The 27928-nt window shown below is 43.0% G+C and overlaps 1 protein-coding gene across 5 annotated transcripts in view; it reads right to left on the bottom strand.

Annotated features, from left to right (window-relative positions):
• The window catches only part of chn1 (chimerin 1), a 236366-nt gene that overhangs the window by 48004 nt on the left and 160434 nt on the right, over window positions 1-27928 (bottom strand). For all 5 annotated transcript variants that reach the window (XM_072579176.1, XM_072579175.1, XM_072579178.1 and 2 more), the window contains 2 exons: window positions 25556-25640; window positions 12665-12838 (listed from right to left, as the gene is read on the bottom strand). In XM_072579176.1, coding sequence (XP_072435277.1) covers window positions 12665-12838; window positions 25556-25640 — 259 coding nt within the window. The remainder of the gene's footprint in view (window positions 1-12664; window positions 12839-25555; window positions 25641-27928) is intronic.

The following is a 27928-nucleotide window of genomic DNA, read 5'->3' as shown; positions in this document are numbered from 1 at the left end:
TGCGCCTGCAATCCTTCCACATTTCTCTCTCTTTGGGTGCTAACCATGCCATATTAAACTCATGGATGATCATATCACTAACCCATCCCCACATCTTGTTACATCTTCATCAGTAGTTGCTACACCAGTATGATGGCCATCGCTTCTGCAATGAGCTTGTCTGCCTGGTCAAGGAAGTGTATTCCTAAGTCTCCCCTTGTACCCAACTTTGAACACACTTCAAAACTGAGTGACCCCAGCAGCCACTTTTCTGATACCACCAGGCTGTCTACATTTCCATTCTGATATTAACACATACTGATAAAAATTCCACTTCTAATTAAGAATAGTTTGGACCCTGTGGCTTGATCCTCCCCGAGAGATGAGGTTCCATGCCAACGGCCACATTATCACAGAATGTAAGCCATTTTTGGGACAGTTCTGCAAAAATTAGTTGCTGCTTTTCCTACATTACAACATTGACTACACTTCAAAACATTTCACTGTCTCTATATGCGTTAGAACTTCCAAAAATGGTGAAAGGTAAAAGGTAACATATGAATGCAAGTTCTTTCTTCCATTCGCAGCAAACCAATGTCTTTGATAATATACAGTTTGTAATGTAGATAACAACAAGCCATCCTCTATAATTACATTTTATGACTTTGTAAGGTGAATCATTTTGCTTTAAGGTCTGTTAGAAAGATTTAAGCTTTTGGGAAACATCCATAGCTTAGAGGGGAGAATTGTTGTTTCAGTTTTACTTTATCTTGGGCAGTGCTATGAAGTAATTGCATAGAAATGCAATTATAGAGCCAATAAAGCATGGCATTGGAAAAAAGCACAGCAGGTCAGGCAGCATCTGAGGAATAAGAGAATTAACATTTCAGGCTTAATCCTTCATCAGGCCTGGGGAGGGGGAAGAGGCTGAGAAGAAAAGACGGGGTGGGGCTGGAGAAAGGTAGTTGGGATGGTGATGGGTGGGCGAAAGTAGGAAGTGAATGTGATAGGTTGGTGGTAAGTGTGTAGCAGATAGGTGGGAAGGAAGATGGACAGGTAGGTCAGGTCAAGAGGGTGGAGCTGTGTCAGAGGGTTGGATCTTGGATGGCATCCCCAGTCCTGATAAGGAGTCAAGCCAGAAATGTTGACTTTCTTGCTCCTCAGGTGCTGCCTGACCTGCTGTGCTTTTTCCAGCACCACAATTTATCGACTCTGACTATTCCAGCATCTGCAGTCCTCACTATCTTCCAATAAATGTGCAGAGCAGTATTTCTGAGAAAAGGAGAATATAGTAAACTTGATTGATGGGTGGTAAGTTTGCTCGCTGAGCTGGAAGATTTGTTTTCCAGACATTTTGTCACCATACTAGGTAATATCATCACTGAGCCTCTGGTGAAGCGCTGGTGTTATGTCCCACATTTTATTTATGTATCTTGCTCTGTTAAGGTGGGTGATATCACTTCCGGTTCTTTTTCTCAGAGGATGGTAGATGGGGTCCACATTGATGTGTTCATTGATGGAGTTCCGGTTAGAATGCCAGGCCTCTAGGAATTCCCATGCGGGTCTCTGTTTAGCTTATCCTATGATGGATGTGTTGTCCCAGCCAAAGTGGTGTCTTTCCTCGCCTGTACGTAAGGATACTAGTGACAGTGGGTAATGTCTTTTGGTGGCTAGTTGGTGTTCATGTATCCTGGTGGCTAGTTTGTCCGATGTAGTGTTTATTATAGTCCTTGCATAGTATTTTGTAAATGACATTCATTTTACTGTTTGTTTGTATGGGATCCTTTAGGTTCATTAGCCTTATTTAAGTTTGTTGATAGTTTGTGAACTGCTACGATGCCAAGGGCTCTGAGTAGTTTGGTAGTCATTTCAGAGATGTCTTTGATGTAAGGTAATGTGGCTAGAGTTTCTTGGCACATTGTGTCTGCTTGTTTGGGTTTGTTATTGAGAAATCGGAAGACTGTGTTTATTGGGTAGCCATTCTTCCTAAATACGCTGAACAGGTATTTTTCTTTGGCTGTTCATAGTTCGTGGGTGCTGCAGTGTGTTGTGGCTTATTGAAATAATGTCCTGATGCAGCTTCGTATGTGGGTGTTGGGATGCTTCTATAGAGAAGTATTTAGTCTGTATGTGTTGTTTTTCTGTTTATCGCTGGTTTGAAGTTCTCCATTAACTGTTCATTCTACTGTGACATCTAGGAATGGGAGTCTGTTTTGTTGTTCTCCTCCTCTTTTGTAAATTTTATGCCAGTAAGGATTTGTACTGTTCCTCTAACTTGTTCTGTTTTATAATCCCGAAGGTGTCATCCACATAGCGGACCCAAAGTTTGGGTTGGATAGGTGGGAGGGCTATTTGTTTGAGTCTCTGCATTACTGCTTCTGATAGGAACCCTGATATTGATGATCCCATGGGTGTTCTGTTGATTTGTTTGTAGGTCTTGTTATTGAATGTGAAGTGGGTGGTGAGGCACAGATCTACTGGCTTGAGGATGTTGTCTTTGCTGATGAAGCTCATAATAGCCACCAGGATACATGAACGTCAACTAGCCACCAAAAGACACGACCCAAGATCACTAGTATCCTTATGTGTGGGCGAGGAAGGATACCACTTTGACTGACACAGAACATCCATCGTAGGACAAACTAAACAGAGACCCGCACAGAAACTCCTAGAGGCTGGGCATTCTAACTGGAACTCCATCAATAAACACATCAGTTTGGACCCCATCTACCATCCTCTGAGAAAAAGAACTGGAAATGATAACACCCATCTTAAGAAACCAAGACACTTGAATAAAAAGTGGGATATAACACCAGCATTTCACCCGGGACTGTCGCTGATGTCACCTAGTATGGTGACTGAAAACAGACCTTCCACCTCAGCGAGTAAACTTACAACTTGAACCTCAACCTGAACTACAAATCTCCTGAAAAATCGCAAACACCAATAGGTGCAATACATTAAAACTAGCCCGAAGATGGGAAACCAATGCCATCCAACTGAGCGCTACCCGCGAACAGCTGTATTTCCTGCATGAATGCCTCAGGAATCAGGGCTACTACGAAAATGTCTTAAATACAAACCACTTCTCAACACCCTACTAGCCAAAAGAATAACAGAACAGAACGGCCGCAGAATGTTGAGAGAAATGGTTAACAGTACGCACAACCAACTCCATAAATACAAGTGGGAAATTTTGTGCCAAAAGACTGTATATACTAATGTGACAGACCATGAATGGACAGACATGTTAGAATGAGCCATAACCATCAAACAGCAGTAAATACAGAAAATGAAAAAACTAACCCTACAGGAAAAACTGAAACTCACAAAAAAGAACAACACAGGCAACGCAGAGGCTTGGATTAAAAAAACCCATCAGACCGACCACCAACAGATACAGAAAAAGCCATCCTTGTAAGAGGGCTAAACTACAACTACACAGCAGCAGACAAAAAGGACTTCCTAGCAGCATTTGAATCAACACTGAAGGTCAACAAACTCACAGAAGAAACCCAACAGATCATCAGACAGACAGTTACACCAACACTAAGCAGGAAAAAGGGAACACACACAACACACAGGAAAGGAAAGCCCTAGAAAGACTCAAAAAAGAGAAAAATGTTGTAATTCTACCTGCAGACAAAGGGTTCATGACCGTCATTCTAAACAGAAGGGGGTACATTGAAAAGGTAAACTCACTGCTTGCAGATACAGACAATTACCAACAGGTATGATAGATCTGACCCCACAAATAGAAAACCGTATCACATCTACATTGAAAAGGCTTCAGAATTCAGAACAATTAAACAAGATAGACTTCCAAAAAATGAAACCGGATGAATCCAACACACTCTATTTCTATGGACTACCAAAGAACACAAACCAGGGAGGCCCCCTCAGACCCATAGTCTCACTACCTGGAACACCGACATACAGACTAGCCAAGGAGTTCCACCGAAAACTGAAATACCTAGTGGAAAACTCATGTCAGTCCATTCACTCCATCCAAGAATTCCTGAATACCAAAAACACCGAGATAGAAGAGGATGAAATAATGGTTTCCTTTACGTAACAGCCCTGTTCACATCAATTCACATCAACGTGGCCAAAGAAACACTGACTGCACTACCAGAAGAATCAAGGACATAAACACGAGACAACACTAGCTTCATCAGCAAAAACAACATCCTCAAACCAGTAGATCTGTGCCTCACCACCCACTTCACATTCAATAACAAGACCTACAAACAAATCAACGGAACACCCATAGGATCATCAATATCAAGGTTCCTAGCAGAAGCAGTAATGCAGAGACTCAAATAAACAGACCTCCCAACTATTCAGCCCAAACTTTGAGTCTGCTGCATGGATGACACCTTTGTGATTACAAAACGGAACCAATTAGAGGAAACCTACAGCACCATCAACAACATCTTACTGGCATAAAATTCACAAAAGAGAAGAACAAAACAGACTCCCATTCCTAGATGTCACAGTAGAATGAACAGTTAATGGAGAACTTCAAACCAGCGTCTACAGAAAAACAACACACACAGGCCAAATATTTAACTACAGAAGCAATCATCCCAACACCCACATACGGAACTGGACATTATTTCAATGAGCCACAACACATTGCAGCACCCAGGAACTATTAACAGCCAGAGAAAAATATCTATACAGCATATTTAAGAAGAATAGGACCCAATAAACACAGTCTGCCGATTTCTCAATAACAAACAAAGGGATGGCACGGTGGTACAGTGGTTAGCACTGCTGCCTCTGAGCACCAGGTTCGATTCCAGTCTCAGGTGACTGCCTATGTGGAGTTTGCACACTCTCCCTGTGTCTGCGTGGGTTTCCTCTGGGTGCTCTAGTTTCCTCCCACAATCCAAAGATGTGCAAGTTGGGTGAATATGGGAAATGGATCTAGGTGGGTTACTCGTCAGAGGGTCGGTGTGGACTGTTGGGCCAAAGGGCCTGTTTCCATACTGTATCTAATCTAACCTAAAAACCCAAACAAGCAGAACCCAGAAACTCTAGCCACATTTCCATATATCAAAGGCATGTCTGAAATGACTTCCAGACTACTTAGACCCCTTGGCATAATGGAAACCCACAAACCGACTAACACACTTAAACAGTGGCTAATTAACCTAAAAGACCCTATACAAATAACCAGCAAACAACTAAACGTGGAGGTCAATTTTATGGAAGAAGGTCTGCTGAGTCAAGGGGTTTCCCAATCCAAGCTTCTCACCTACATGGACAAAATTTCACGTTATTGCTTGGGAGTTTGAAAGACTTGATGTAAGTGTAAATAATCTTTCTTAATTTTGTGTAGTTTACCCTCAATATAAATACTGGAACCCTTAAAAACATTTTTACTTAGATGTACAATTTTTCTGGAAAGCCCTCTTTTGGAAGTGCTTTCATGTGCTAACTGTCAGCTGAAACAAGTTATCAACCCCATCTATATCTGTACTTCATAGAATATTAGAATCTAAGCATAGATGTTTTGGCAAATGTCCTTGCATGCAACAATATAATCATATTTGCAACAAGAAGAATGGCCTTCCTAAGTGTGCAACAGAGCAAATATCACTGCCTTTGAACGGTTGAGCTTATCTGCAACAAAGCAATAGAAACATAAAAAACAGAAGTATGTCATTTGCTCCTTTGAGTTTGTTTAGCCATTCAATGTCATCATGACTGATTATCCAGTTCAGTATCTTGTTTCCACATGCTCCCATATCCTTTTGATCCATTTACTCCCATGAATTATATCTAACTCCTTCTCGAAAACATTCAATGCTTTGGCCTCAACCACTTTCTATGGCAGAGAATTCCACGGGCTCACCACTTTCTGGGTGAGGAAATTTATAATCATCTCAGTCTTAAATGGCTGACCCCATTTCCTTAGACTCTGCTTCTCGATTCCCCAGTCATCAGGAACATCTTTCCTGAGTTTTCCCTGTCTAGATTTCTACGAGATTCCCCCTCACTCTTCGAGAGTCCAGTGAATATTATCCTAACTGAACCTGTCTCTCTTCATATGTCAGTCCTGCCATCCTAGGAATCTGTCTGGTAACATGCATACAGCTTGTTAAAACAATTACTCATATTCTGTCACATATAATTATCCTCAGAGAAATGCAACTGCACGAAATGTTTTCTGAGATTAAAGCACATTTGCAAACCCTATTCTTCAATTAAAAATAATGTAAGATCTTTCATGAATGCTCAGTTTACTGAACACACAATTTGTAAATATTTATATTTTAAATTAATCAAATTTGGTAATTCTACAGCTGTATCTTTTCAAGCATTCAAGAATATTCACCCCATCATTTACATATGCAGTTTGAGGCTCTGATCAGACTGCATTTGGAATATTGTGATCAGTTTTGGGCCCACTACCTAAGGAAGGATGTGCTAGCGTTGGAGGGAGTACATTGGAGGTTTACAAGAATGATTCTGGAGATGAAGGGTTTGTCATATGACAAGTGGTTGAGGACTCTGGGTCTGTACTTGATGGAGTTCAGAATGATAAGGGTGGGACCTGATTAAAACTTACAGAATATTTATTGGCCTGGATACAGTAGATGTGGAGAAGATGTTTCCTCGAGTAGGAGAGACTAGGACCCCAGAGTGAATGGACAACCCTTTAGAACTGAGATGAGGTGGAATTTCTCAGGCAGAGATGGTGATTTTGTGGAACTCATTGCCTCAGAGGCTGTGGCAGTCAATGTATTGAGTGTATTCAGGATAGAGATAGGTTCTTGGGATCCAGGGTTATGGGGAGAGGACAGGAGAATGGAATTGAGAAACATATAAGCCATGATAAAATGCTGGAGCAGACTTAGAACATAGAACAGTACAGCACAATACAGACCTTTCAGCCCACAATATTGTGCCAAGCATTTATCTTAATTGAAGATCAACCTACACACCCCTCAATTTACATGTGCTTGTCCAGCAGTTGCTTAAATGTCCGTAATGTCTCTGACTCCACTACCACTGCTAGCAGTGCATTCCATGCACCCACCACTCTCCGTGTAAAGAACCTTCCTCTGACATCTTCCCAATCGCCTTAAAATTATGATCCCTTGTGACAGCCATTCCTGTCCTGGGAAAAGTCTCTGGCTATCTACTCTATCTATTCCTCTCATTACCTTGTACACCTCTATCAAGTCACCTCTCTTCCTTCTTTCTTCTCTCCAGTGTAAAAAGGCCAAACTCACTCAACCTCTCTTCATAAGACAAGCCCTCCAATCCAAGTAGCATCCTGGTAAATCTCCTCTGCACCCTCTCTAAAGCATCCACATCCTTCCAATAATGAGGTGACCAGAACTGAACACAATATTACAAGTGTGGTCTAACCAGGTTTTTACAGAGCTGCAGCAAAATCTCTCAGCTCTTAAACTAAACCCCCACTGCGAATGAAAGCCAAAACACCATACACCTTCTTAACAACCCTATCAACTTGGGTGGCAACTTTTAGGAAACTATGTACATGGATCCCAAGATCCCACTGTTCCTCCACAATACCAAGAATCCTGTATTTAACCCTGTATTCAGCATTCAGATTCAACCTTACAAAATGAATCACTTCGCTTTTATCCAGGTTGAACTCCATCTGCCACTTCTCAGCCTAGCCCTGCATTCTGTCAATGTCATGTAGTCTGCAACAGCCCTCAACACCATCTACAACACCACCAACCTTTGTGTCATTGGCAAACTTACTCATCCATCTTTCCACTTGTTCATCCAAGGCATTTAGAAAAACTACAAAGAACACAGGCCCAAGAACAGATCCCTGCAGGACACCACTGATCACCAACCTCCAGGTAAAATACTTTCCATCCACTACCACTCACTGTCTTCTTTCGGGCAACCAATTCTGTATCCAGACAGCCAAATTTCCCTGTATCCCATATCTCCTAACTTTCTGAATGAACCTACCACCAGGAACCTTATCAAATGCCTTACTGAAATCAATATACACCACACCCACTGCTCGAACTTCATTAACTTGTCTCGTCACGTCATCAAAGAACACAATAAGGCTAACGAGGCATGACCTGCCCCTCACAAAGCCATGCTGACTACCTTTAATCAAACTACATTTTTACAAACAGTCATAAATCCTATCTCTCAGAATCCTTTCCAGTACCTTGCTTACCACAGATAGAAGACTGACTGGTCTATAATTCCCACGAATTAGGAGAAAGTGAGGACTGCAGATGCTGGAGATCAGAGCTGAAAAATGTGTTGTTGGAAAAGCGCAACAGGTCAGGCAGCATCCAAGGAGCAGGAGAATTGATGTTTCGGGCATAAGCCCTTCTTCAGGAATGAGGAAGGTGTGCCAAGCGGCTAAGATAAAAGGTAGGGAGGAGGGATGTGGGGGAGGGGCATTGCAATAGGTTGAAGGAGGTTAAGGTGAGGGTGATAGGCTGGAGAGGGGGTGGGGGTGGAGAGGTCGGGAAGAAGATTGCAGGTCAGGAAGGCGGTGCTGAGTCTGAGGGTTGGGACTGAGGTAAGGTGAGGGGAGGGGAAATGAGAAAGCTGGAGAAATCTACATTCATCCTGAGTGGTTGGAGGGTTCCTAGGTCGAAGATGAGGCGCTCTTCCTCCAGGCGTCATGTGGCCAGGGTCTGGCGATGGAGGAGGCCAAGGACCTGCATGTCCTTGGCGGAGCCCGCTTAGCACACCAGCCTCATTCCTGAAGAAGGGCTTATGCCTGAAACGTCGATTCTCCTGCTCCTCGGATGCTGCCTGGCCTGCTGCGCTTTTCTAGCACCACACTTTTCAACTCTGGTCTCCAGCATCTGCAGTCCTCACTTTCTCCTAGTTGATCTTAACCTACTGTGAATCCTCTTGCAAGGATGCCTACCTTGAAGAAGCTCTCCTCCTCCCTCTACAAGGATCTCACTGCACCACTCCGCCAATGACATGCAGGTCCTTGGCCTCCTCCATCGCCAGATCCTGGCCACATGACGCCTGGAGGAAGAGCGCCTCATCTTCCGCCTAGGAACTCTCCAACCACACGGGATGAATGTAGATTTCTTCAGCTTCCTCATTTCCCCTCCCCCCACCTTATCTCAGTCCCAACTCCCGGATTCAGCACCGCCCTCTTGACCTGCAATCTTCTTCCCGACCTTTCCGCTCCCACCCCCTCTGCGGCCTATCACCCTCACCTTAACCTCCTTCCACCTATCGCATTCCCAACGCCCCTCCCCCAAGTCCCTCCTCCATACCTTTTATCTTAGCCTGCTTGGCACAGCTTCCTCATTCCTGAAGAAGGGCTTATGCCCAAAATGTCAATTCCCAGGAATTTCCCTATTCTCTTTCTTGAACAGAGAAACAACACCTGCCTCCCTCCAATCATCTGGAACTACTCCCATGAAGAGTGAGGATGCAAAGATCATCGCCAGCTGCACAGCAATCTCATTCCTTGTTTCCCATAGTAACCTTGGATCCATCTGGTCCGGCCCTGGTTATCTATCTTGATGCTTCCCAGCATTTCCAGCACATCCACTTCCTTATGCCTTCTATGGTCGCTTTGAGTAGAGTTTCGGCAGAGAGGTAACACCTATTCCGACATGTCCTGATGAGCCTAGCCCAACAGTCATTGCATCAGAGGTCAGATCACTTTCCCTTTGTGTGAAACTAAAGAAAGCGATGTGACCAGATGGAGTACCAGGCCGTGCACTCAGAGTATGTGCAGATCAACTGGCAGAGGTCTTCTCGAACAACTTTAACCTCTCCCTGCAGCAGGCCACTGTCCCTGCCTGTTTCAAGAGGGCCAACATCACCCTTGTGCCTAAGAAGGCTCATGCAGCATGTCTCAATGACCACTGTCCAGTGGCCCTAACTTCGGTGGTCATGAAGTGCTTTGAAAGGCTGGTCATGGCATTAATCAACTCCAGCCTCCCCTCTACTCTTGACCCACTACAATTTGCCTATTGGACCAAAAATTCCATGTCAGATGCCATATCACTTGCCCTTCACTCCTCCCTAGAACATCTTGACACCAAGAACAGCTACGTAAGAATCCTTCTCATTGAAGATTGAACTGTAGTCAACACTATTATTCCCTCGAGACTGACTACTAAACTTAGTGACCTTGGACTAAGCCTCACTCTCTGCAACTAGATTCTCAGTTTCCTGACCAACGGGCGGCACAGTGGTTAGCACTGCTGCCTCACAGCACCAGGGACCTGGGTTTAATTCCCGCCTTGGGCAACTGTCTGTGTGGAGTTTGCACGTTCTCCTTGTGACTGTGTGGGTTTCCTCCTACATTCCAAAGATGTGCAGGTTAGGTGAAATGGCCGTGCTAAATTGCCCACAGTACTAGGTGCATTAGTCAGGGGTAAATGTAGGGGAATGGGTCTGGGTGGGTTGCTCTTCGGAGAGTCGGTGTGGACTTGTTGGGCCTGTTTCCACACTGTAGAGTTTCTAATCTAATCAGTGAAGGTTGGGGACTATATTTCATCCTCACTAACACTCAACACTGGAGCCCATCAGGGGTGCGTACTCAGCCCTCTACTGTACTCACTGTATAGCCATGATTTCTCCAGCTTTCTCATTTCCCCTCCTCCCACCTTATCTCAGTCCCAACCCTCGGACTCAGCACCACCTTCTTGACCTGCAATCTTCTTCCCGACCTTTCCGCCCCCACCCCCTCTCCGGCCTATCACCCTCACCTTAACCTCCTTCCACCTATCGCATTCCCAACACCCCTCCCCCAAGTCCCTCCTCCCTACCTTTTATCTTAGCCTGCTTGGCACACTCTCCTCATTCCTGAAGAAGGGCTTATGCCCAAAACGTCGATTCTCCTGCTCCTTGGATGCTGCCTGACCTGCTGCGCCTTTCCAGCAACACATTTTTCGGCTCTGATCTCCAGCATCTGCAGTCCTCACTTTCTCCTGTCCCACCAAACACCAGACTACTGCCATTTAAAAGTTTGCTGATGACACCACCGTAGTCAGTTGAATCTCAGATGGCGACGAAACAGACTACAGACGGGAGATGGAAGACCTGGAAAAATTATGCCCTGAGAACATCCTAGCTGTCAATGCCGGCAAAACGAAGGAACTCATTATTGACTTTCGGCAAGATGTTACTCATGATCCGCTACACATGAACAGCACAGAGGTAGAACGAGTGCAGAGTGTCAAGCTCCTGGGAGTGGTCATTCACAACAAGCTTTCTTGGACTCTTCACGTGGACGCACTGGTTACAAAGGCCCAACGTCTCTTTTTCCACAGGCAGCTGAGAAAATTTGGCATGACAGCAAATACCCTTGCCAACGTTTATAGGTGCACCGTCAAGAGCATTCTGTCTGGATGTATCACTACCTGGTATGTCAACTGTACCATTCAGAGAGTGGTGAACTCGGCCCGGACAATCACAAAGGCCAAGATCTATAGAATCCATCTACCAAGCCCACTGTAGGAAAGGCCACCAGAATTCTCAAAGATCCATCCCACCCTGGCAATGCTTTTCTACAATGTTTAGCATCAGGGAGAAGGTACAGAAGCCTGAACACACACAGCAGTGGGTTTTGAAATAACTTCTACCCTACTGTTAGAATATTGAATAGACTCAAAAACTCTTAGCATTCGCCTGTACCTGTGTTTTGGTTTTCGCCGCTGTTTACCTATTCACCTATTATTTACTTATCTATGCTATTTAACATGTGATCTGCCTATATTGCTCACAAGACAAAGTCTTTCACTGTACCTCGGTACACGTGACAATAAATTCAATTCATTTCAATTAATATCAATCTGTTCAAGCCTATTAATCTGGTCGATGGTGTTCTCACTACCAATAAGGTCCCTCTCTCTTGTAAATACTGAAGCAAAAAACCCATTTAGGGCCTCCCTTACCTCTTCAGACTCCAGGCAAAGTTCCTTCCACTATCCCTGAATGGCCCTGCCCTGTCTCTGATCATTCTGTTATTCCTCATGTACGTGTGGAATGCCTTTGGTGTTTTCCCTGATCCTTCCTGTCAAGGCTCTTTCGTGTCCTCTCCTAGCTCTCCTCAATCCGTTCCTAGCTACCCTGTAATTCTCTAAAGCTGTGCCAGATCCTTACTTCCTCAACCTTAAGTAAGCTTAAGCTTACTTAAGAGGCTCCTTTGCTCTTGTCATTCAAGGTTCCTTCATCTTTCGATTCCTTGCCTGTCTCAGTGGGACAAAGTTATCCAATACTTGCAACAAGTGGTCCTTAAACAACCTCCACATTTCTGTTGTGCCTTTTCCATAGAACAACTGTTCCCAATTTATACTCCACAGTCCTGTCTAATAGCAGTATAATTTCCCCTCCCTCAATGAAATACCTTCCTATACTGTCTATTGCCATTCCTCTCCATGGCTATGGTAAAGGTGAGGCAGTGGTGGTCACTGTCACTGAAATGCTCTCCTGAGAGATCTGACACCTGACCTGGCTTGTTGCCTAGCACCAAATCCAAACAGCCTAATTCTGCTCCTAAGGTCTTATTAAGCAACTCTTAGCACAAAGTGAAAGCACAGAATACAGCAGTAATAAATGGCCTGCAAGTCAGAATGCTTTTAATTAGAACAGTTTTAATACAGTTAAAAACGTATCCAATTGATTACGATGGAAGTTATCAGTGACTGCTCATAATCCAAGGATAATTAGTGATTCCTACCTCTGTTTTCAATTTCTCTAATGCACATATCCACCACCATTGGTCTTTTTGTGTTATGTGCTTTAACTAATGTTGTCAGATCGCAGCTATAGACTTTTTTCACATGCTTCAGGTCTGGTTTGCAATCATTTGGCACCATCTTGGAACATTGCTTATGAACATTCAAGCCACAATCTAGAAATACAGAATAAGAGAAACATTTTAAAACTGAATCAGAAAATTACAATTTCGCCCATATATAAAAAACACAATTCAGAGAAAGGTATATCTATAACTATAGTCATGCAGTAATCTAAAGGTTGTATTCTCATCTCTATTAATTAATGTCTATTATAAATATCTGTAATTTGTGTCAACACCAGAAACAAAATTCTTTAAGGTTATAGTCCACTGTGGAAAATTAGGCCTGATTCCACTTGCTTTGTCTAGTATTCCAAGGTAATAAATCAATGCACGTGGTTATGTTTTGCTTAACTCCCTGATCTCGTACTGAATAGTTCAGGTATCTGCTCATACTAAGTGGACCCTATTATGTTGACAAGGTATTTTTGTCTATTTTAACTGAGAAAGTCAGTATAACAGCTCAGTGAAGGACCTATTCAGAATAGTGGATGGTAAAGGAAATAAATTATGGACAATTGAAGGGAGACTGACACGTATAAGTAAGTCTGGCTGTACATTTTGAAGAGAGGATTTTTTTTAACTGAATCCTAGTTTCTTAAAAGATTCAACAAATGAGTCCTCTTCAACATGGGAGGACTCATATGCAACTACCTGGTGCAAGGGGAAAAGTATAGCAGCAGCAGTATTAATAGGAGAAGAGGAGTACAAAGATACTGAAGAGTGTGTGGGAATTAATAATGAGCCTGATGGATTTCAAAGCTTCAAATGAGCTGTTAGGCTGTCTCAGCCTTATGCCATTGCAATCAATCCTACACAACAGCTATGAAAGGGACAAAAATAGATGTTCTCTATTAAGTAAACAAAACTATGCTGTGTGTCTGGGGAGTTGGGGTGGATGAGAGAATTTAAGAAAAATTGGACAAAGCCATAACCGTTTCAAAAGTTACATGGAATATGGGTGTCACTGGCTCGATCAATATTTATTGTCCATTCCTAATTCCCCAGAATGTAAGAGTCAGTCACATTGATTTGAGTCTTGAATCACATGCAGACTCGACCAGCCAAGAATGGCTGATTTCCTTTCCTAAAAAAAAGTTGAGTCTTAACACCAATTAACCATGGCTGCCATGAGATTTTTATATTCCCAATTTTTATTGAATTCAAATTTTATTGTCTGCCATGATGGGATTTGAACCCATGTTCCCAGAAGAGGGTGGTGCTTGTATGGAACAAACTGTCAGTGGAAGTGGTGGAAGCAGGTACAATTATTACATTTAAATGGCAACTGGATAGGTACACGAACAGTATGGGTTTAAGAGGGATATGGGCCAAATGCTGGCAAATGGGACTAGATCTGTTTAGGATATTTGGTCAGCATGGAATGAAGGGTCTGTTTCCATGCTGTATAACTCTATGACTCTATAACACTACCCTGGGGTTCTGAAATAAAAATAGAAAATACAGCAGAAACTTGGCAGGTCTAGCAGCATCTGTGGAGAGAGAGACAGAGTTAATGTTTTGGGTCCAGTCTGATTCTTCTGAACTGAAAGGAATTGGAAAATTATGGTTCTTATGTTAGTGACATAGGGAGAGAAGAAGCAAGTGATGGTGAGCATGCCCAAGGCAGTGATAATAGTGGTAAAGGAGAAAAAGAAATCTAAATAGAAGCAAATGTTAGTTGGGAAAAGCAGAAAAGTCCACTCTGCTGAGAGCACAGCCAGCAAAAGGCAAGCAAGATATTGCTGCATGCTGGTGGGAGATGTAAGAAAAATGGAGTACAGAGATCATACTGTGAAGTTGTGGTAATCAATATTGAAACTTAGAGGTTTTAAAGTGCTTCAGCAGAAAATGAGATGTTGTTCCTCCAGCTTGTGTTGAGCTTAATTGGAACACAGAAGCAGGTCATGGACAGAAATGTCAGCATGGGAGCAAGGTGATTTAGTGAAATGGTAAGCAAGTGTAAAGTTGGGATAATTTCTAGAGACAGAGCAAAAGTATTCTGCAAAACTGCCGCCCAGTCTCCATGCAGTCTCACCAATGTAAAAGAGATCATTGTGAGCAGTGACTATAGTAGACCAGATTGAAAGAAGTACAAGCACTACTTCACCTGGATGGCGTGTTTGGGGCTTTGGATGGTGATAGCATGGGAAGGGCCAAATGAAAGTGTGGAAACATTAGGAATGATGGAAAATGGAGTATAGTGTCAAAGCGGGAACAGTGCCTGAAGGACGCTGACAGTGGAGGAGTTGGGAAGGTACATTTGTTTGTGGTATTCTGCTGGGAATGGTGAACAGGATGGAAAATAATTCTTTGAATATGGAGACGTTTAGGGTCGAAGTTAGGAGAAGGGGAACCCTTCATTGTCCTGGGAATGAGAGAAAAGGCAGGCATAAGGGAGATGGTTGGGATATGGTTGAGGTCCCTGTCAACTATGGCTGCGGTGGAGGAGGGGGACATCTCCAGTTGGCGAAGATGGCAGACATATCAGACACAAACAACTCAGTCGAAGGTCCCAACATGAGAATAGATGAGATAGAGATGAAGAAACTGGGAAAATGGAGTGGAGCCCTGGCAGGAAGCAGTACAATTTATGGGAGTTGGTGGGTTTGAAATGGATATTGGTGGACAGCTTTTCAAAATCAATGGAGACAGTGAAATTAAGGAAGGGAAAGTCAGAGATGGGCAAGTATAAGTCAGGGAAGGATGTAAACTTGATGAACTTTTCTAATGCTGGATGAGAACCAGAAATAGCACGAATGACATCATTGATTTTTTTGGAGAAAGTTGTGTGTGTGGGGCCCAAGTAGGACTGGAACAAGGAATATTCCACATAACCCATAAAGAGACAGGCATAACTAGAACCTGTGTGTGTACCTATTGCTGCATCTTTGAAAGGGAAATCATGTATGGCTAATTTATTAGAGATTTTTGAGGAAGCATCAACCAGAACGGATAGAGGGAAACCAGTAAATGGGTTGTATTTGAACATCCAGAAGGGATCAATCCCAGGTTGCTGAGGGAGGTGAGGAGAGAGGAAATAGCTGGGCCCTGACAGATGTCTTTGAGGCATTTGTAAATACAGGTGAGGTGCTGGAGGAGTGGAAGGTTGCTCATGTTGTCCCCCTGTACAAGGAGGGTAGTAGGGATATTCCGGGTAACTACAGACCAGTGAGCCTGACGTCGGTGGTGGGAAAGTTGCTGGAGAGGGTACTGAAGGATAGGATCTATTTATACTTAGAAAAGAATGGGCTTATCAGTGATAGGCAACATGGTTTTGTGCAGGGGAGATCGTGCCTTACCAACTTAATGGAGTTCTTCGAGGAAGTGACCAAGTTGATAGATGAAGGAGGGCTGCTGATGTCATATACATGGACTTTACTAAGGCGTTTGATAAGGTTCCCCATGGTAGATTAATGGAGAAAGTGAAGTCACATAGTGTGCAGGGTGTTCTAGCTAGGTGGATAAAGAACTGGTTGAGCAACAGGAGACAGAGAGTAGTAGTTGAAGGGAGTTTCTCGAAATGGAGAAAGATGACCAGTGGTGTTCCACAGGGGTCAGTGTTGGGGCCATTGTTGTTTGTAATATACATAAATGATCTGGAAGAGGGCACTGTTGGTATGATCAGCAAGTTTACAGATGACACGAAGATTGGTGGAGTAGCAGAAAGCATAAGGACTGTCAAAGAATACAGGAGGATATAGATAGACTGGAGAGATGGGCAGAAAAGTGGCAGATGGATTTCAATCCAGACAAATGTGAGGTGACGCATTTAAGGAAGACTAGTTCGAGAGCAAATTATACAATGAACGGAAGAGCCTTGGGAAAAGTTGATGGGAAGAGAGATCTGGGAGTGCAGGTCCATTGTACCCTGAAGGTTGCTGCACAGGTGGATAGAGTGGTCAAGAAGGCATATAGTATGCTTGCCTTCATTGGACGGGGTATTGAGTATAAGAGCTGGCAAGTCATGTTAAAATTGTACAAGACATTGGTTCGGCTGCATTTAGAATTCTGTGTACAGTTCTGGTTGCCACATAGAGTCATAGAGATGTACAGCATGGAAACAAACCCTTCCGTCCAACCAGTCCATGCTGACCAGATATCCCAACCCAATCTAGTCCCACCTGCCAGCACTCGGCCCATATCCCTCCAAACCCTTCCTATTCATATACCCATCCAAATGCCTCTTAAATGTTGCAATTGTATCAGCCTCCACCATTTCCTCTGGCAGCTCATTCCATACACGTACCACCCTCTGTGTGAAAAAGTTGCCCTTTAGGTCTCTTTTATATCTTTCCCCTCTCACCCTAAACCTATGCCCTCTAGTTCTGGACACATCAACCCCAGGCAAAAGACTTTGTCTATTTACCCTATCCATGCCCCTCATAATTTTGTAAACCTCTATAAGGTCACCCTTCTGCCTCCGACGCTCCAGGGAAAACAGCTCCAGCCTGTTCATTATCAAAAGGGTGTGGATGCTTTGGAGAGTGTGCAGAGAAGGTTTACGAGGATGTTGCCTGCTATGGTAGGTGCTAGCTATGAAGAGAGGCTGAGTAGGTTAGGTTTATTTTCATTAGAAAAAAGGAGATTGAAGGAGACCTGATTGAGGTTTACAAAATCATTAAGGGTATAGACAGGATAGATCGAGATAAGCTTTTTCCCAGGGTGAAGGATTCCATAACGAGAGGTCATGTGAGAGATGGAAAGTTTAAGGGGGCTACACGTGACTAGTACTTCACACAGAGAGTGATGGGCGTCTGGAACGCGTTGCCAGCAGAGGTGGTAGAGGCAGGCATGGTAGATTAATTTAAGATGTGTTTGGACAGATGCATGAGTAAATGGGGAGCAGAGGGATACAGATGCTTAGAAATTGACCGACAGGTTTAGACAGCACATTTGGATCGGCTCAGGCTTAGAGGGCCAAAGGGCCTATTCCTGGGCTGTAAATTTTCTTTGTTCTTGTTCTCTGACCCCACCAGTCTCCGCATCCAACGCACCATCCTTAAACACTTCTGCCGACTCCAACTAGACCCCACCATCCAGGACATCTTCCTCTCTCTACCCCTCTCTGCCTTCTGCAAGGACTGTATTCCTGATGAAGGGCAATTGCCCGAAACGTCGATTTCACTGCTCCTCGGATGCTGCCTGAACTGCTGTGCTTTTCCAGCACCACTCTAATCTCGACTCTGGTTTCCAGCATCTGCAGCCCTTGTTTTACCTTCTGCAAGGACTGTTCTCTTCACCAATCCTTAGTTTGCACCACTCTCCCTACCAACCCTCCCCCGCCTCCCCAACCCCCCAAAACCCCAGGGACCTTCCCCTCCAACCAGAAAAGATGCAAAACCTGCTGGCACACCACCCCCCTCACCTCCATCCAGGGCACGAAAGAGTCCTTCCAGGTGAGACCAAGGTTCACCTGCCTGTCCTCCAACCTAGTTTACTCTATCTGGTCTACATTTGGGAGACCAAACGTGAGCTTAGGGAATGCTTCGCAGAGCATCTCAGCTGGGCCCACAGGAGCCAACTGTACCTCCCAAACACTGCCCATTTTAATGCCACAACGAATCAAACCGCAAATTGAAAGAACAACATCTTATCTTCCGCTTGGACAGGATACAGCCCGGAGGAGTGAACACCGAGTTGTCCAATTTCAAATAACCTCCTTTCCCATCACCCAATTCCCTTCCTAGACCCTCCCCCTCCCTTCTATCCCTCCTTTCCATTCCTCCCTGCCACCTACTAGATTCATTCCTCCCATTGACCAACCAGGTCTTACCCTCTATCTGTATACACTTATCCCTTCCTTGCCACCCTGCACCACCCCCACCTCCTTTATCTGTATCTCCCCTTACACCCACCCCAATCCTGAAAAACGGTTACACCCAAACTGTTGACTTCTTCACCTCCTAATGCTGCCTGGCTTGCTGTGTTCTCCCAGTCTCCCGTTTGTCTACTTTGGATTCCAGTATCTGCAGTTTTTTTTGTCTCCAGCAGAGAGTTATGGGAGTCATGTCCTTGTGTATATTTAAGGCTGAGATAGATATATTCTTGCTCAGTAGAGGAATCAAGGGTCATGGGGAAAAAACAGGAAAGTAAACGTGAGGAGCGTCGGATCAGCCATGATTCTACTGAATGGTGGAGCAAGTTTGAAGGGCCGAACAGCCTTCTTTATTTCTAACAGTCTCAGGACTTACCTCGGGATTCGAGCCTCCATTTTGCCAGAGCAGCGAGGAGGGAAGGAATGGTGAAGTGAGGGCTGCCGGGAAGGGTGAATCTTCCCGCAATAAAAGGGACTTACCTCGGGAGTCGGGCCTCCATTTTGCCAGAGCAGCGAGGAGGGAAGGAATGGTGAAGTGAGGGCTGCTGGGAAGGGCGAGTTTTCCCGCATTAAAAGGGACTTACCTCGGGAATCAGATCTATTTGCCGAGAGGTGCGAGGGAGGAGTGAAGGACTTCTGGGAAGTCATATAATTGTGTGGTTGCGTTACCCGAAACACTACTCGGGTAGTGTCTCCCACCCATCCTCCTCCTCTAACAAAAAAAAAGGACCTGTGCGCCTGATTGGTAAGGTAACGAGTTTTTTTTTATTCCTTATTTTTTCAACAGTCTCTTTGGGAATTTAGAATAGAGGGAATGGAGGTTAGGGCAGTTGTATGTTCCTCCTGCAGAATGTGGGAGGTAAGGGTCACCACTAGTGTCCCTGCTGACTACATCTGCGGGAAGTGCACCCAACTCCAGCTCATCGAAAGCCGCGTTAGGGAACTGGAGCTGGAGCTGGATGAACTTCGGATCATTCGGGAAGCAGAGGGGGTTATTGAGAGGAGTTACAGGGAGGTAGTCACTCCTAAGGTACAAGAAAAAGGCAAATGGGTTACAGTCAGGGGACGGAAAGGGAACCGGCAGGCAGTGCAGGGATCCCCTGTGGCCATTCCCCTCAACAATAAGTATACCGTTTTGGATATTGTTGGGGACGACAACTTACCAGGGGAAAGTTGTGGGGTACAGGACTCTGGCACAGAGTCTGTCCCTGCTGCTCAGAAGGGAAAGGGGAAGAGGAGCAGAGCAGTAGTCACTGGGGACTCCATAGTTAGGGGGACAGATATGAGGTTCTGTGGGGACAAGAGAGACTCACGGTTGGTGTGTTGCCTCCCAAGTGCCAGGGTTCGTGATGTCTCTGATCGTGTTTTTGGGATCCTTAAGGGGGAGGGGGAGCAGCCCCAAGCCGTGGTCCACATAGGCACCAATGACATAGGTAGGAAGAGAGATGTGGATTTAAGGCAGAAATTCAGAGAGCTAGGATGGAAGCTTAGAGCTAGGACGAACAGAGCAGTTGTCTCTGGTTTGTCGCCCGTGCTACGTGCTAGTGAGGCAAGGAATAGGGAGAGAGAGGAGTTGAACACGTGGCTACAGAGATGGTGCAGGAGGGAGGGTTTTGGATTCTTGGATAATTGGGGCTCTTTCTGGGGTAGGTGGGACCTCTACAAGCAGGATGGTCTTCATCTGAACCAGAGGGGTACCAATATCCTGGGGGGGGGGGCGAAATTTGCTAAGGCTATTGGGGTGGGTTTAAACTAATCCAGCAGGGAACCAAAATTGTAGTTCGAGTATAGAAAAGGTTGAGAGTAGCGATGTCCAAAATCAAGTTTCAGGGATGCAAGATGGCACCAGCAAGCAAGAAGTTGGTTTGAAGTGTGTCTGCTTCAACGCCAGGAGCATCCTGAATAAGGTGGGTGAACTTGCAGCATGGGTTGGTACCTGGGACTTCGATGTTGTGGCCATTTTGGAGACATGGATAGAGCAGGGACAGGAATGGTTGTTGCAGGTTCCAGGATTTAGATGTTTCAGTAAGAACAGAGAAGATGGTAAAAGAGGGGGAGGTGTGGCATTGTTGGTCAAGGACAGTATTACAGTTGCAGAAAGGATGTTTGGGGACTTGTCAACTGAGATAGTAAGGGCTGAGATTAGAAACAGGAAAGGAGAGGTCACCCTGTTGGGAGTTTTCTATAGGCCTCCAAATAGTTCCAGAGGTGTAGAGGAAAGGATAGCAAAGATGATTCTCGATAGGAGTGAGAGAGACAGGGTAGTTGTCATGGGGGACTTCAACTTTCCAAATATTGACTGGAAACACTATAGTACGAGTACTATAGATGGGTCAGTTTTTGTCCAGTGTGTGCAGGAGGGCTTCCTGACCCAGTATGTAGACAGGCCAACAAGGGGCGAAGCCACATTAGATTTGGTACTGGGTAATGAGCCCGGCCAGGGTGTTAGACTTGGACTTAGGTGAGCACTTTGGTGATAGCGATCACAATTCTGTTATGTTTACTTTAGTGATAGAAAGGGATAGGTGTACATCACTGGGCAAGAGTTACAGCTGGGGGAAAGGCAATTACGACGCGATTAGGCAAGAGTTAGGAAGCATAGGATGGGGAAGAAAACTGCAGGGGATAGGCACATTAGAAATGTGGAGCTTACTCAAGGAAAAGCTACTGTGTGTCCTAGATAAGTATGTACCTGTCAGGCAGGGAGGAAGCTGTAGAGCGCGGGAGCCGTGGTTTACGAAGGAAGTGGAATCTCTGGTCAAGAGGAAGAAGAAGGCTTATGTTAGGATAAGATATGAAGGCTCAGTTAGGGCGCTTGAGGGTTACAAGATAGCCAGGAAAGACCTAAAGAGAGAGCTCAGAAGAGCCAGGAGGAGACATGAGAAGTTGTTGGCGGATAAGATCAGGGTAAACCCTAAGGCTTTCTATAGGTATTTAAGGAATAAAAGAATGACAAGGATAAGATTAGGGCCAATCAAGGATAGTAGTGGGAAGTTGTGTGTGGAGTCAGAGGAGATAGGGGAAGTACTAAATGATTATTTTTCAACAGTATTCACTCTAGAAAACGACAAAGTTGTCGAGGAGATTACTGAGATACAGGCTACTAGACTAGGTGGGATTAAGGTTCACAAAAAAGAGGTATTAGAAATCCTGCAGAGTGTGAAAATAGATAAGTCCCCTGGGCCGGATGGGATTTATCCTAGGATCCTCTGGGAAGCCAAGGAGGAGATTGCTGAGCCTTTGGCATTGATCTTTAAATCGTCTTTGTTACAGGAATAGTGCCAGAAGACTGGAGGATAGCAAATGTGGTTCCCCTGTTCAAGAAGGGGAGTAGAGACAATCCTGGTAATTATAGACCAGTAAGCCTTACTTCAGTTGTTGGTAAAGTGTTGGAAAAGGTTATAAGAGATAGGATTTATAATCATCTAGAAAAGAATAATTTGATTAGGGATAGTCAGCACAGTTTTGTGAAGGGTAGGCCATGCCTCACAAACCTTATTGAGTTCTTTGAGAAGGTGACCAAACAGGCAGATGAGAGTAAACTAGTTGATGTGATGTCTATGGATTTCGGCAAGGCATTCGATAAGGTTCCCCACAGTAGGCTATTGTACAAAATGCGGAGGAATGGGATTGTGGGAGATATAGCAGTTTGGATCAGTAATTGGCTTGCTGAAAGAAGACAGAGGGTGGGTGGTTGATGGGAAATGTTCATCCCGGAGTCCAGTTACCAGTGGTGTACTGCAAGGGTCGGTGTTGGGTCCACTGCTGTTCGTCATTTTTATAAACGACCTGGATGAGGGTTAGTAAATTTGCAGACAACACTAAGGTCGGTGGAGTTGTAGGTTACAGAGAGACATAGATAAGCTGCAGAGCTGGGCTGAGAGGTGGCAAATGGAGTTTAATGCGGACAAGTTGGATGTGATTCACTTTGGACGGAGGAACTGGAATGCAAAGTACTGGGCTAATGGTAAGATTCTTGGTAGTGTAGATGAGCAGAGAGATCTTGGTGTCCAGGTACACAGATCCTTGAAAGTTACCACCCAGGTTGACAGGGTTGTTAAGAAGGCATACAGTGTTTTAGCTTCTATTAATAGAGGGATCGAGTTCCGGAACAATGAGGTTATGCTACAGCTGTACAAACTCTGGTGTAGCCGCACATGAATTATTGTGTACAGTTCTGGTCACCACATTATAAGAAGGATGTGGAAGCTTTGGAAAGGGTGCAGAGGAGATTTACTAGGATATTGCCTGGTATGGAGGGAAGGTCTTACGAGGAAAGGCTGAGGGACTTGAGGCTGTTTTCGTTAGAGAGAAGAAGGTTGAGAGGTGACTTAATAGGGACTTATAAGATAATCATAGGGTTAGATAGGGTGGACAGGGAGAGCCTTTTTCCAAGAATGGTGACGGCGAGCAAGAGGGGGTATAGCTTTAAATTGAGGGGTGATAGATATAGGACAGATGTCAGAGGTAGTTTCTTTACTCAGAGAGTAGTAAGGGTATGGAATGCTTTGGCTGCAACGGTAGTAGATTTGCCAACTTTAAGTACACTTAAGTCGTCATTGGACAAGCATATGGATGTACATGGAATAGTGTAGGTTAGATGGGCTTCACATTGGTATGACAGGTTGGCGCAACATCGAGAGCCGAAGGGCCTGTACTGCGCTATAATGTTCTATGAGTTGGGGAAGGTGAAATGAATTTAAGGAATAATTTTTCAAAGTGCACACAAGACTTGCCTTGGTGATGGAGGTTGGTATTGGGACCATTCACATCTTTAAGGAAGAAGCAGAGAGCTTTCAAACCATCCTGATAGGGGACAGACATGAAGCAAGACTGCATATCCTGTTAAGAGGAGGCAGCTAGGGCCAGAAAAATGTAAACTGTGGACCAATGGAAAAGTCAGAATAATCTCAAATGAAAGCAACTAACAGACGGACAACAAAATAGAATCAAGCTACAAGAAAATCATTCAGTGGACTGGAACAAGTTGAAATGATAGGCAATCCAGGCCAGCCCTGTTCCATTATTCGTTGAAGTAGATATTTTTAAAGAGCAGAGGAGTTTCAATAGGCAAAATGGCCCATTGATACGAACTCAAATTCACATATATAAAATTGTGATGAAGATGGTGAAAAACGTAGAGACTGATGGAAAAGCAGTTGGGTAACAAATTTTTCAATGTGGAGAAATGTGAAGTACTACATTTTAAAAGAAGAATAATGGTAAGGAGGTATGCCTTAAACGGTTAGATTTTAAATAGAACAATAGAAATATCATAGCGTGGAAGTACAACAATGCAAGTAAAATCATTAAAAGGCAAATACAACTTTGCTTTTAAAATGTATAGAATATGAAAGCAAGAGGTAGTGTTAAACTTTAATATTAAAGGTGATGGTGAGTTGTCTCCTTGAACCACTACAGTTCATGATGGGTAGGAACACCCACACTGTTGTTAGGATAGGAGTTCCAGGATATTAACCGAGTGACAGTGAAGGAATGTCAATATAGTTCCATGTCAGGACAGTGTGCGGCTTGGACAGGATGGTATGATCACGTATCTCCATCTCTTGTCCTAAAGCTGATAGAGGTTGCAGCTTTAGAAGGTGGTGTTGAAGTAGCCAAGGAGAGCTGCCGCAATTCAACTGTAGATGGTATATACTGCTGCCACTGAATGAGATTGATGGAAGATACAAACACTTATGGTGAAGGATACTTTGTCCTGTATGGCTCTGGGCTTCTTGCATTGGAGCTGAACTCATCCAGACAAATGGAAATTATTCTATCATACAATGACTTGCAGCCTAAACAATGGACAGGCTTTGCCGAATTAGGATTTGAATTACTTGGCACAGAATTCCTAGTCTCTAACCTGCTCTTGTAGCCACAGTATTTAAATGGTTAATCTAATTCAGTTTTTGGTTAATGATAACCTTCAGAATGTTCATAGTGGGGGATTCAGTGATGATAATGCCATTTAATCTCAATGAATTATTTCAAGTTACACCCCTTTCTTACACATTGATTGTTAAGCAGGAAATAGTTTTCCTTGCAGAGTAAAATCTTTCCCAATTTTGAACATCTCTATCAGACAGACTTCTAATGCTCTAACAAAGTGAATTGTTTGCAGTTAAACCTCTGTTTAATGAGGTTGTATGTTTGTACTTTGGAATCTTCCAAACAGATACATAATAAATAATGCAGATAGCTGTGTATATGGAAAGGTATTTTGGGAACCACAAATACGAAAACCCAAGGAGAAAAATTAAATCACAATTCATGGTTCTTGTATATGCACCTACCAACATCTTCATTGCTTCTGATATCTTAAGTAATGAACAATTATTTCAAATGTGGGTATTTGCTTCTGCAGAGGTACAATGGTGCTGTCAGTCTAGTCATGGCTTTAAATGAAAGGTGCTGCGGCATGTTGCTGATATTGCTCTATTCTTGCAGTAAATATCACTCATGTTGTGCAGAGGCCTGAACTTTGTAAGATGTCAAACAAGATAAATGGCTTACTTTATGTCCGCTTTAGATTACACTGTTAAGTTGGAGTGCCCTACCAGACTATTGTATACAGAAGGCTAGTTGTCAATGGGAGCATTATGAATGTAACATTTGAACATGTTGTTTCTATCAAATAAAACAATTTCTATCTATGTTGAAGCATAATATCTATGAATAAAAAATTACCATGTGCACATCGTATTCCATATTAATGTTGGTATTTCAGAATAAAAGTAAGTTTTTCAAGAAATTGGTTTGAGCTTTCATAACTAACTTTGCTATAATATCTTCAGTTATGATCAAGTTAGGAACATTAAAAATATATCTAGAGTAAAAAATGAAGATATTTGATTCAAAAACAAATCACTGAATAAAGGTCCCATATAATTATCTTAAAATTAAAAGAGCACAAAAAATGTGGAGATATATTTTGAACAGCAAAGTACCTGCACATTTCACGCCTTGAGCAATCAGACCCCACATAAAATTGGCGCAGTACTCACACCAGTGAGGCCCTCGGAATGTATGAACCTGTAGTGTATCAGCCACATTAGAGAAATACGATCATGCAACAAAATTAAGAGCTTTAATGAATAGTTTAACACCACCAATTATTCAAGAAAGTTGTTTGATTCAAATGCATAATTTTAATAGAACTGAAGAGCAGAAAAAATCTTAAAATAATGGTGGTTGTATAAGGTTGCAAGTGGTTATATAAAATTCAACTGATCTTAACTTTTCTTTTAATTGTTTTTGTTACCAATTTTAAAACATTGAAAGACAAAAGCAAATTATATGGTCATTGAGTGCATTTTTGTCTTTTTAAAAATGTCTTTCATGGGGCATGAGTGTCACTAGATAGCCTACAATTTGTTCCACTTCCCTAAATGCCCGTGAGAAGGTGGTAGTGCCTTCTTCAGTCAATGGGGTGAAGGTGCCTCCATAGCGCTGTTAGAGAGAGAATGACAAAATTTTGACCCAGAGACACAGAAGGACTTGTGTTTCTATTCCATGTCAGTATACAGTAGTCTGTACCTTGGAAGGGAACTTGAAGGTAGTGGTGTCCCCATGTTTCTGCTATCCTTGTCCTTCCAGCTGGCAGCTATTGTGTGATTACACTGTGTTGTTAAGTGACCCTGTAGCTGCAGTACATTTTGTTGATGGTACTCTCTACTTCCACAGTGTGTTAGTGGTGGAGGAACAAAATGTTGAAGGTGGTGAATGGGGTACCAAATACTGGATTAGTGGTGCTGGAACCAGTCAAGCGGGGCTGCTTTGTCCTGGATGTAACTGAACTTCTCAAATGTTGTTGGAGCTGCATTCATCCAGGCTAGTGGACAGTATTCCACCTCACTTCTGAATTCTGCCTGGTAGTTGGTGGACATACTTTGGGAGTCAGGGGTTGACTTACCATGGAATTCTCGGCCCCTGGCAACTCTTGTAGGCACAGTATTTAAATAGCTGACCCAGTTCAGTTTCTGGTCAATAGAAACCCCTTGGATATTGAGCATAGGGGATTTAACCATAGTAATGCCATTGAATGTCATGGAGACATGGTTCATAATATCACATATTATGTAATATACTAAATGGAGAGCAATGTCTGTAGGTGGCAACATGAGTGGAGATGTATTACCATGGCAACTATCAGTGATGTTACTGCAGTGGTATTAGCATTTTAAAATATTCAGGAACATAACGGAGTATTTTAATTAAACAGTTCTCCATCAAAAAAACAAAATAAAAGCATAAATCTAACAATTATTTAAAAATCACACATGCAGTTAGTAAAGAACCTAGAACTTTACATTAATACAAATTAATATGTGTGACTGAAGTTTTTTTTATTCCTAAATTGTTTTAAACTGGATTATTAAAGAGAGGAAAAATATGACATGAATTTTATCGGCATAGGAATTTGCAACACATTTTATTGCAGAAAAACTGGCTAACATTTTCCTTTTTTGTGATGTAAATGAGTAAATTATTAGGAATTAACTGTTTTAACTATTTAGTTGTATTTTCCGTATATTGTGAAAGAGCACACACTCATGAATAATATTAAATTTCTAGGTACCAAAATCCATTGTGTGCTTTATTACTATCGAATAAAACAGCATTTACTCTGATCTCTAAAAACATGCTATGTCAACCAAACTGTATTTGGATAACATTAACACTTTCATGTATAAATGAAATCAAGCAGGTTACTGAATCAGCTGATGAAATTTAAGTTAAATATGATAAAAATAAAATTATGTGGAGGTTCTCAAGTGGAAAGAAACAATATTATATTTTTGTTCATTAAATCAAAAAACCTAAGTACACAATGTATGATTACTGGAAAGTAAAGTAGTTCCTTCCTCCAACAAAATCATAGGACCTCCAAAGCAGCTTTTGAGTGTAACGAACAAACAATGATTCCTGCAAATAATTTCTAATGGAATGTATGGTTATAAATATTTAGTAACAGTCTTCAACAAGCAATGATTAAGGCACAACATACTGTACTACTCCTTCACTATGAGTGCTGGTTAGAAGTATAAGCCAATATAAAATTAAAAATTAAAAATGGAATTATACTAGTTATGTCATGAATCTATTCACATCTATTCCATTGGGAAAGGAATAAAATTCTATGAAAACAAATACTTTTTTGGGGACATTTCTATATACAAACTGGTAGGAAGGTTTCAAAACATAAAATACTGGAAATAGGATATTTTACTAATGAGTGATTTCAGCTAGTTCTACACTTTTCAAAACAATTATCTCATTAGCAAATGAAGGTTTCACTAGAAAAAAGATTGATGTAAGTC

The sequence above is a fragment of the Chiloscyllium punctatum genome, chromosome 10 (genome assembly GCF_047496795.1).
Source record: "Chiloscyllium punctatum isolate Juve2018m chromosome 10, sChiPun1.3, whole genome shotgun sequence".
Taxonomy (NCBI): domain Eukaryota; kingdom Metazoa; phylum Chordata; class Chondrichthyes; order Orectolobiformes; family Hemiscylliidae; genus Chiloscyllium; species Chiloscyllium punctatum.
This window is presented reverse-complemented; position numbering and strand designations above follow the sequence as displayed.